General features: G+C 33.7%; 1 protein-coding gene across 1 annotated transcript; it reads left to right on the forward strand.

The window, feature by feature from the left end:
- Positions 1–416: 416 nt before the first annotated feature.
- Positions 417–8,634, forward strand: LOC113691049 (pentatricopeptide repeat-containing protein At3g59040). The gene is made up of 7 exons (XM_027209224.2): positions 417–626; positions 1,139–1,454; positions 2,084–2,374; positions 3,657–3,905; positions 4,385–4,509; positions 5,730–5,828; positions 7,833–8,634. The coding sequence occupies exons 1-7, from the start codon at positions 568–570 to the stop codon at positions 8,368–8,370; spliced, it is 1,677 nt and encodes a 558-aa protein (XP_027065025.1). The 5' UTR covers positions 417–567; the 3' UTR covers positions 8,371–8,634.
- The last annotated feature ends 3,438 nt before the right edge of the window (positions 8,635–12,072 follow it).

Raw genomic sequence — 12,072 nt, forward strand, 5'->3', positions numbered from 1 at the left:
GTATAAATGTATTAGTAAATTTAGTGTAACTAATTAATAATTTCTATTAGTAGTTATATATAATCATTAGTATAATTGATAATATCAATTATATTACATATACTAATATACATTATATAATACATATAACTAATAATATCATTATCACAAATTTATAACTAATTAAATTAAATATTATATATATAATTATATACATAAATATTTATTTTTTTTAAGCAAGTGACAGGACGGGGGTTGGGGTGGGGGAGCCGCTTCGTTTCTAAACGGGATTAGCCATGAAGTTGAAAAAAAAAAAGGTTTTCAAGAACATTCGGGGCTTATCTGCAATAATGATATAGTACTCCTCCAAACTGTCCTCCCAAGCGGATTTAATTTGACTACTAATTTATGAAATATCCAAAAAAATATCCATTCCCTTAGGCCTTAGCAAATTCTCCTAAAACCCACTATTGAGCCCTGCGCATTGATGGAAATGGGGGGAGTTTTAAAGCTAAACGCTTAAATTCAGGTAGAAAGTAAGAAATTCAGAAAGAATAGAATGCCTGCCTGAATGCTGAAGCTGTCAGGATGATGATGTTTCTCAAACCTTCCACGTCAATTTCAGTTCCTTCCTCTTCCTTGTGGAGGTTTGTGTCCTTAAATTTTTTTTTGTAAATCTTATTCTTTCTGCTGTAATCTTATCTGGGGTTTTCTTTTTCCCTCTTTTTTAGCTGAATGATTGTAAAAATTTTTGTCTTTACTAAATGTACTAAATAACTTGAGTAAAGAATTTAGTCCAATTCTTAGAGCTGAAACATGGGGTTGTAGCTTTATATATGATGTTTTACCTACAAGAAATTATGGCCTAAATAGAACAATAGGATAAGACTCTTGTTTAGTTATTCCCTTGGTTATTTTATTAGCTTTTCTATTTTTGATTTCTGGGCTTTTGGTGTTAATTATAGAATGGTAGTAAAGATTCTTGAAGTGTGTTAAAATAGGGACTTTTACTGGTAGTCACCTTAATGGTATTCCGTGAAGGTTGGTTCTCTTAATTATTGCTTCGTTTAAATTTCTGTTCGCTTCTTGCCATTGATATTACACAAGTATATTGCTTGCAAAAGTTGGGCTAAGAGATGATTATTTGTTGTTTCTGTAGTGGCAATTCAAGTAGTAATGGTAATTTTATGGATGGCAATCTTAAGATATGTAAAAGAGCTGAGGTGGTATGCCTCGGCATGTTGGCACCGAGGAAGTTTATGCAAAAGAGGAAGAAAGTTGAGTATTTTAAAGATGCCCATGATGAAGCAGATCAGAAGAGCTGGAGGAGACTGATGAACCAAATTGAGGAGGAGGGTTCTGCTGTTTCAGTGCTCAAAAACCATAGGCTGAAGAATGAGTCTCTTCCCAAAGACTTGGTTCTTGGAACTTTAGTAAGATTCAAGCAGCTCAAGAAATGGAACCTTGTTGCTGAGGTATGTGATTGTTTCTGCTGTATATGTATTTCAGTGCTTAGGTTTTGTTATTTTTCTAAAGTTAGTAGAATATGAAGTAATATGGTTTCTGTGGCTGTTAGATTCCATGAGAAGGTTGTGAAAGATAGTATTCATTCGGTTAAAGAGATACAGACTATAGAGAGATAGAGACCTGAGTGAGGTTTTTTCATAGAATTAAGACATAAGAAAATTGTTGTTCTAATTGATGAATCTTCTGGCTTGAAATTTTGAACTAGTTTCAAGACATTTAACTTCTCTCGACCATTTTGCAAAATCATTAATGAGTGTTCACCTAGCTTCATCACCACATTTTTGGCACAAACTTGGAGGTTTCAAAAGCTACATGATTGGATTTATGCTTAAAATTAACCTACTGATGAATAGATGTAATACCTGAGAGCACTCTGACCATTATCTCATTTGAAAATTATTTTTGGCTGCAGTTTATCTGTTACTGTATTTATTGGTTTTGATTGAGTAATCTTCACTTAAAATTATTTACTGTGTTCTCCTTGTTGAGCATATGCATGTTTGGGTTGACTTGATTGATTTTTGTAATTTTCAAATGTGTTTTTGATGGATTGTTATGTGATAAACCTTTTGACTAGGTGCTTGAATGGCTTCGAACAGAGCACTGGTGGGACTTTAATGAAATGGATTTTTTGATGCTAATTACGGCATATGGAAAACTTGGGGACTTTGTTAAAGCAGAGAGGATTCTAAGCTACATGAACAGAAAAGCATATCCACCAAGTGTGATATCCCATACTGCCCTCATGGAAGCGTATGGCAAAGGTGGACAATATAACAAGGCTGAAGCAATATTTCGGAAGATGCAGTCTACAGGCCCTGAACCTTCTGCTTTAACATATCAGATAATCCTTAAAACCTTTGTTGAGGTATAGCTGCATTTTCTTTTATCTCTTAATTGTTCAGACACTTTGCAGCTTTTATCGTAACTAATGTAAACTATTGTAGAAAGATCTAGCTCCCACTCCCAAATTATTCATGAATTAGCATAATACATTAGGAAACTTAGTCTTCCTGCTTATTAAACTGGTTAATGAAGTGGCTTCTTGGGTAGCTCTTTGGACTTAAGGAAATGCTATCTCTGTTAGAGCAGTTTCATAGTTTCTTTGAGTTCTCAGTTCCAAGTTGTTCTTTGTCGTAAAAGATCTTTATTATGGCTTTAAAACCTTAAGTGGATTTAAGTTACTCTGATGATAAGCAATTAAAAGAAATCAATTTATTTTGACAGGCAGATTCGAGCATGAGTGAGATGTAAATACTTTGTAACTTTAAGTGATCCTGACTCTCTGAGAGAAAATTGAAGCTGAATTATTTTAAAGACCACAGGTATGAGGGAGGTTATGAGTGGCCAGTGGGGAAAATCATAAACCGTTTTGGGCAAGATTTGAAAAGCTTACGAATTACATGAAAAGGATAATTCGTCAACAAATTTTGATACTGGAGGGATTTTAGAGTTGTAAAAGTAAAACAAGTGAGAAGCAAGATATTGGCTTCTTTTGCATGATTTCTTCAACGTGCCATGTAAACACATTTCTTGTTCAATCTGGAAGGATGGAGGGAAAAGTGAGGAGTTAATACATGATTATGATGTGGGCCTGAAGTTTCCAGGTTGAAACAACAAAGCATGTCTAGAATGCAGGTTGCCTAGCAACATTGTGATGCAAAATGATTAATCATTTGGGTGCATGTTGACTTAGTTATAGCTTGTCCAATTCATTTCATGTCTAAAGTGTTCTACCCTGTTTGTACTAATCTAAATGGAGCTTGAGGCATATCTATAGATACCTGCTTCTTTAAATGAGAGAGCTGTAACAATTTTGATGCATCAACCAGTCAATTTTTGCTGCTTATGGCTTACTTTTTGTCTAACTTTTTGTACATATTGCAGTTGATGAATGTTCCATTGATTCAGTGATATCATGACAGACACACTAAAATATCAAAATTCATTATATTTTTTCCCCTAAATTTTCTATTTGATTAGCTACTCAACTTCTACCAGTTTTTAGTTCCTGTGTGTGTTCATTTGCCTTTGATTGCTTTTCAGTTTAGTTGACAATGAATGACAGATCCTGCTAGTGCATAGTTATCGTGCCTACTTGTACCTACTATGGGTGCTTGTACTCCTTCACCATCCTGTGCATACTACAGGCTGACAGATTCAAAGAAGCTGAAGAAATCTTTGAATCTCTTCTAAGCAAGGATGCGTCACCTCTGAAACCTGATCAGAAGATGTTCCACATGATGATTTACATGTACAAGAAAGCAGGAAATTATGATAAAGCTCGTCAATTATTTTCTCTGATGGCTGAGCGAGGAGTTAAGCAAACAACAGTTACGTATAATAGCTTAATGTCATTTGAGACTAACTACAAGGAGGTTTCAAAAATCTATGACCAGGTAAATGTTAAAGCATCTATAAATAAATAAATTATTATATATGTGTGTGTGTGTGTGTGTTTTGGAGAAACAAATTTCTTTAGTTAAATTCTGTTCTGGTAATGCTTGTATATGATTTTGCAGCTAATCAGCAGTCTAATTTGTGCTTCTGGATTTTCTCATTTAGCCATAATGCTACTCTATTTTCTTCAGAGGGAAGCTGTGGAAATTTATGTAGCACTACCTTTTGCCTTTCTCTATTTCTTTTTTTTTTTTCCCTTGATGAAGAAAAGTTTTATTGATAGGACAAAATTGGAAGACTGTATAACCTTTGTGTATGTATTTGTTATTTCTACTTGCACTTTGGTGCTTGCTTATGGATACATGCACAGCGTTTGCCATCTGGTCTTCCTAAGGCTTTATTAAATATGTAATTTGTATTACTTTTGTTTCCATTGATTTGCATTTATCTGAGGTTTGAAGTAAATGCTTAATTTTAGATGCAACGGGCCAAAGTTCAGCCTGATGTTATAAGCTATGCTTTACTCATTAAAGCATATGGAAAAGCTAGAAGAGAAGAAGAGGCATTAGCTGTTTTTGAAGAGATGCTTGATGCAGGTGTCAGGTTTGTAATTGCTTTCTTGCAGACTTTTGTCAAAATCAGAAATTTTTTTTTTGCATTAAACTGGTTTCTTTAATTTAAATTTTTTCCCCTCAAGCTTTTATGCATCAGTTTTTTAAGGCTATTGCATGTAGAAAAGTTGTGGTTTCTGAACTTACCAGTATTTTGTTGCAATGAATGAGTACATTGCTCAAGTGGATGCTCGCCCTTGGGTTTTCTTTAGAACTTATTATAGTTCAGGCATGACATAATAAATAACTCATAATAATTATGTGTATGGGAGGCTTTTGTAATTTAGAAACGTAACCAATTTTTGGAAGTTGCTTTAGGATAAGATTGACTCTGCAATTTGCTTAACCATGCAGAGAAACCCTTATTCTATCAATATAATACCAATGAACCAACTGATGCTCCAATTGTTTAGTTGTAAAGACCGGAAAAGAAACGTGTAACGCCTTGACAGTCTGTTTTGATAATCTTGAAAATTATTTTCAAAGTCCTCAAGTTCTTGGACAAGTATGAAAATGATAATGTGCGGCTCCTACCTCTTGCACATGTTGATCAACTACTTCTCATGATTAAAAGATAGGTACATAGCTAAATTCTCTACAGTCATGTTCATGGTAAACAAAGCTTCTTTACAGACTATGATCTTTATTATGTTGGTGCAACCTCGGTTAAAATATCTTAAAATACACCAAATGCAAAAGGTTGTATTAGAACAGAAACTTTTCAGAGAAAATTTGCTTCAATTTCCAAATGCACAAGGCCATTTTCTTTCTTGACGTGGAAGATTCGTGCAAATTTTTGTTGTGTATTCTTTTAATTTCTACTCAGTTGTACTTCACAAATATAGAGCTTGTAAGTAACATAGTGTTCCCATATCTCCAATCCACTAAATAATCTGTTTAGAATTTTTAGCAGATGCAGTTCATTATCACCTTTTCAGGTTCAAGAAAAAGAAAAGAATGCCCAAATTTGTCTTTCGTAATTAGGGACTAATACTATACTTCTGAGCAAAGTTGAAAATTTTTGATCTACTTCTAGTCAGCAAAAAGCTCTCGCAACTTGATTCTTGGTCAAGCAGTTTATCGCTTGTTGGTAATAAAATATGTACATGCAAAATATTCACAAACAGAGCAGTCCTTTTAGTATGTATATTTTGGATATATTCCTCTTAAGGTTTTTTGGCACAATGATGACAAACCTGTTAACACTTCCAGGCCATCCCAGAAAGCTTATAACATTTTGCTCGATGCATTTGCAATCTCGGGAATGATTGAACAAGCTCGCATTGTCTTCAAAAGCATGCGAAGAGACAGGTGACATTTTCTTTGCTAAGCAATATCTGTGAAATTTTCTCGGTGTAATTCTTCTAAATGCTCAGTGAACTTTTATTTCTATATAGAGCTAGAGAATGAGCTCCTAGTTTTCTGTGATCTTTGTGATCACTGATCACAGTGCATGCAATATTGTCTAAGATAAATCAACTTCCCTTTGAAGTTTGTTGGTGGCTAGAGGTAACAGGGATCATGAGTGAAAGCCTGAGAATAGAGTTGTAGAAGTCCACTAATTGAGAACTACATCAAATGTGATCATTATTAGAACTCTTAGTTAGCTTCATCTTTGAGTTCATAGATCATTTATGATCGTACTTTATAATTGCCAACTGCTATTCGTAATTGTTATGACATCAGGATTGTACACAATTGTGTTAACCTTGCTTACAGTTAATCTCCATTGGGTACTTGCTGATGAAATTAATGTTGACTTATGGTAAAAATGTGCTAATTCTTGGAGAAATCATCCTTAGAATTGGAGTAGAAAAGATTAAATGGATAAGTATATTTGGATAACATTGGATAGATATGTATTTACAGTCTGTTGGTGTTGTAAAACCCAAAAAGTCAGGACATAAAACATTTACAAATTTTGGCAGAATATAAATAAATTCATGACAGTCTATTAGTGGGAGATGTTGATGGGTCATTCTTAAGGCAGTAAGGCCCTGATTCCAATCATGACCAGAATAAAAAATTAAAGAAAAAGAAAAATAATTACACACCTCAGTGTCCATCTCTCTTTCTTGGTTTCTTCTTTGGAGAAATAATAGGAGCATAGGATGAGTCTGGAGGTATAAATTTGACGGTTCATAAGTTCCCGTAAACTATAACTTCATAACAGCAACCAGCCTTAACAGCTTGAAGAATGAATTTTTTTTTTTTTTTTTTTATAAAGAATCTTATAAGCTCCACGGCAATGATCCAGCACAGAAGTTGACCTATAGTCTGGAAAAGAAAAACTTAGCCAAATATCCTCACCCTTGACATACATACATCCATGCATGCATACTAATCATCTTTTTCTGTAGTTCAAACCATGCACTGGCATTATAAACCCTTTGAAGTCTGCATGTATTGCTAGCAAAGCCTTTAACTGCTGGCCAAAACTAAACAAGGTTGAGATCCTTGAGGCCTTGGGAGTAGTTCCTTGGTTGAAGTTTCATAAGATCTTTATCCTGCTAGGGTGTAGGCTGTTTATTTTTGGTGTTTACTTTGTCATTATAGAAAGAAAAGGATGATAGTATCTGTACGGCTGCTACAGAAATTCTGTTCTGATGAAAACTGGCCTATGTTCTAGTAAAAGTTGCTATTTCTAACCAAAAAAAAAAAAGGACTTCATGTGGATTTTGTTCTTTTATGCAATGTTTTTTATAATGGGTATAGCATTGTAAATTAATGTTTTTAATATTGCAAGAGTTGTTTGAAAGTGTTGAATTTGGAGATAATTTGGAGATGAATGGAATTGTGTGTTCTGATGACTAGGTTTATCAAAATCAAATCTGATATTCTAATTGCTTTGCATGGTTTTCTACATGAATGAGGCTCACACTTTTTAAAGATTGGTTTGAGTGTTTCTTAAATGACTAGCTTTTCATATCTGACCTTTTAGTTTGAGAAATAAAGATATGAAGGTGTGACTTAGGTACCCTATTAAATAAATAGGACAATTACTTTTATGAAATAATCGCCCAACATCATTACTTATTGCAATGAAAACATGCTTAGCTACAACCTAATGTTTCATCGACTCTTACTTCCCAAGCATATTTTACTTGGCGACTTGGAATTGCAAATGATTTACAGTAAGTTGGCGAAACCCATTTGAGTTGTTGTTCAACCATGTATACTGCAGTAATACATTTTTTATTTGTAACTGGACCACTGAATCTATGTATTCACGTAATGGAGGCCAACGAACTTAGAATATGTTCCTCTACCCCATATGCAGCAAAAACAAATTGAGATAACGTGTTTGTGTTTTAGGTGTACACCGGATCTTTGCTCCTACACGACAATGTTGTCAGCCTATGTCAATGTATCTGATATGGAGGGTGCTGAGAAATTCTTTAAAAGGATAAAGCAAGATGGATTCCAACCCAATATTGTCACTTATGGAACTCTGATAAAAGGATATGCCAAAGTAAATGATCTTGATAAGATGATGGAGAAGTACAAGGAATTGCGTCTGTGTGGTATCAGACCAAATCAGACTGTGTTCACTACCATTATGGATGCACATGGCAAGAATGTGGGTTTTGACAGTGCTGTAATCTGGTACAATGAGATGGGATCCACTGGAGTGATCCCTGATCAAAAATCAAAGAATATCCTTCTGTCTTTGGCAAAGTCTGCAGAAGAAAAAGCAGAAGCTTATGAGCTAATAGGATATGCAGATGAACAGAAGAATAATATTATCGTCCATGCTGATAATGATAATCGTGATAATGTTGACGAGGACTTTGATGATGCTGCTGAACAAAGCTGTTTAATTGATACAAAAGAAGAATTGGTACTTAGATGATTATGGTTATGGAACCAAACAAGAGATTTTTCAAGCCAGTTTTGAAACTTTTGTTTGTATACCGTCCTCAATTGAGACTGCAAATGCAGTCAACAGCTTTTGAAAATGAATTTGCTGGGATTGGTTAGATACTCTTACAAGTTGTATAGAATCTCAGATCCACCTGATTCCGGCAAAATCAGTGGATTGATGCTCCCGGAGGAGATTTTGTACATTACATTTTCTCTGATTAGTATTGTTTTAGCGCAAGGTGCTCCAAGTTCACTTTACGAGTTTCATCCGGTCACAGCTTTAATCCATTCACTGAGTATGCCTTCAATAATCTGCATACTCAGTGTCATTCACCTATTATGTCTCATGCTTGTGTTGTTATATTTAGCATGCTATCAAACCAGTCCATGTTTCCACCAGAAGGTAAGAGGGAACACCATTAACATTTCATTCCTACAAGGTTATAGGTGGGGGTTGCATCATGTAAACCATTTCAAGTGATGTATTTGTTAAACCAACTTGCCCTATTGGAGTTGGTCTCCACATAAGGCATAGAATGCAGTTTTAGCTGCAGGTTTAGAGGTGGTTCTCTCTCCTTTTGTCCCTCCCCTAATATAGATCAGAGTAGGCGTACTATTTAGGTACTGCTGATTTGCCCAAAAAAAATTATTCCGTTTGTATGTTACATTAGTACCGGACAAAAGAATATAGACAAAAATTTACATAGATGGTCTTACTATTATATACATCTAAGGTCACAAAAGAGTACCATATTTTATCTCATTCTTTTATTTGTTTGCCAACAGGTATCCAATGAACACTCGTTAAGAGAAGGTTCAGGTGTTAGGTTTTTTTTTTTTTTTTTTTAAAGTACGGAATCAATAAATATGATCTTATATATTTACATGGTAACTTAAATATTATGTGAGGGGAAAAAAAGCACTGCATGAGCTCAATTAGCTTTTTATTGTATTGAGGATCGAAATCTCAATCTTTTTTTCTTTTTTAGTATAATCTCAATTACTGCTAATTATGAAATTGTTGGGGCATGAGGGTTCTGTCTTTTGTACGTTCAGTTGTTGAGATCCAAAAGTTGCATTTTCGTACATAGGTTTACCAGAAGCAAGTGAAAAACCTTGCCCAAACAATCACCACTGCTCTGGACACATTCTCAGAAGAGTGTGAAATTTTATTCCTGTTACCAGACTTTAGTAGACATGAATAAATAAACCTTTGGCCAAACAATTAAATGTTTCAAGTCCACTGCAATAGATGCTCATGCCTCAGCCACCCTACACTTTAATAGCATCATTGATTATAAAATTGTTTGGATTGCAGTTTTCCGTCAGAAAATTACGTTGTTTTCCGTGATCACATTTCCCTATTACTTTTTTTCTTCACATACATCAAATCGCTACAGTATTTTTTCCATGAAAAATCATGGAAAATGTAATCCAAATACAACATTGTTTCAGAGCTTGGGATGGTGTTCATAATTTTACACATATTCATTTTAAGTTGTTCATAGCAATCAATTGATACTTTACAACACAAAGCATTAATGCACTCAGAGTTTAGTTACCAATATATCAAACAGTTTTGGAACTTATATCCAAAATTTTTGTGTCAAGCATATCTCTTTTCTTTTCTTTTTCTTTTTTTTTTCTTTAAAATGCCATGCAAGCTAGTGAGTGCAAGGCATCTACCCCCTTGTGGCTTGTTAGCGATGATCAAGTTGATGTATACCCATTGATCAATTAAGTTTCATTTTTAAGAGAATCATCGTTATATTTATGTAATAGTTCTAAGGTTCTTTTGGAGGAGACCAATGAAAAAAAAAAGAATAGAGTATACTCTGAGACTCTTTCACACATGCAAAAAAAAAAAGTGTTCATTAATTCTGTTTGGATTGAGGATTATTTAAACAAAATTTGTATGTTGATTACTGTAATACTCTAACACTTTTTGTGATATTTTATATGTAAAATAACGAGGTGCTGAAAAAATAATTAAAAATTGTGTCTCTCACACGTATAGACAGAGAAGGGGTGTGTGTGTGTGTGTGTGTTTTTTTTTTTTTTTTTTTGGTTTCCTATGTTATCAATTTGGTTGAAAAATGTGTTTGCAAAATAACACATAAAAATTTTTCAAGAACAGTCCTCTTCATCATTCTCTATTTTCCTAATACCATTAAATCTCAATTATTTAAGATTATATGGACGTCACAAATCAAATGCATGGATGAGCATATGCTAAATTTTCCAGGGGCGAGTGAGAATTCATTGGGCTTATTGCTTAGTAGACAAATTGTCCATACGTAGTGAGTGGCTAAAAAGTGGGCTACAGTCATAACGCTGCAATAATTTCTGATCAATAGGTTATCCTAACTCCGCCACCCTATTAAAAGGATCTCAAACAAAGCAAAATTAAGGCCCTGTTTGATAACTCTATTCATCACTTTAATTTAATTTAATGTATTCAAATCTCAATATGTTCAGATGCATTTGATACCTAAAAATTGAAATTATGAATTAATTAAGTAGCACTGAATTTTCTAAGCAAAATTTGCTTGCAAAAATAATTGATAAGCTATTCACTTTTTACTTAATGTGATATACAATCAAATATATCAAATTCAGTACCTAATAATTCAATAATTTAGTGAATTCAGATTTAAAATTTAAAACTTTAGACTTCAGTTTTTAAACTTTAGTTTTATCAAACGAGTCCTAAGTATCTCACGTGCTATCCTATATCAATCTATCATCTGACTAATTATTTTCTTAGAACAAATGATATTAGCACTCCTAAAAAGTGTGGATTAATCTTCCTTCTACGCATTATAGGTGGACAAAATTATCCGCTAACTCGAAAACCCTCTATATCCGATCCAAAAATTAGGATACTCAATCTGTATTATTTCATCGGATCAAAAGAGGGTTGGGTATCCGTTAAGATGCGAGGTGGGTTAGGGTCAAAAAATGAATAATTATTTTTTATTTTTATACACATACTATCAAATAATATTTTTAGAATTAAATAAGCAATTTCATTGAACAAATTGCATTACAAATATGAGAGACTATAATTTATTTATAAGATTCATTTGTAGAGGTCATAATCTTATGTTTTATAGAAAAGATTTTAATAAATGGAGAACATATATTTAAGAAAATGTGCTACTTATTTTAAACTTTTATTGATTCTGAACCCGTTGATCCGACCCTATTTCAGCAAGTACTTTATAAACAGGGGTACCCGCTGATATGTGGGACAAGGAAGGATTAGAAAATGAATGATCCGCAAGGTACAGGTCAGATCAGCCAAATGGTAAACGAGACGAGTACCCACTCGCACCCACCCCTACTATGCATTGACAGTGTATCTACTGTCATGTTTGGATGAATGTCATATATGTTGAATTTGAATTTTAAATTCAAATTTCATCTATGTGACATTCATATGATAGTGTGTACACTGTTACTATATACAAGATTTACGCAAAAAAATATTTGGTACTCTTCCATACTAAATTATTTGACCATAGTTTCCCGAGTTTAAGTAGCAGGCCAAGATAAAATACGAATTTGTTCAATTCTTGTCAAAGTCATTGTATATGTGAACAAAATCATGAGTTTCTTGAAGAATCTCCACTGTAAGATACTTTCATGTGGGATTTTTGTTATTCTTCTCTTATCATTAATAACCAAG

The sequence above is a fragment of the Coffea arabica genome, chromosome 5c (assembly GCF_036785885.1).
Source record: "Coffea arabica cultivar ET-39 chromosome 5c, Coffea Arabica ET-39 HiFi, whole genome shotgun sequence".
Taxonomy (NCBI): Eukaryota; Viridiplantae; Streptophyta; class Magnoliopsida; order Gentianales; family Rubiaceae; genus Coffea; species Coffea arabica.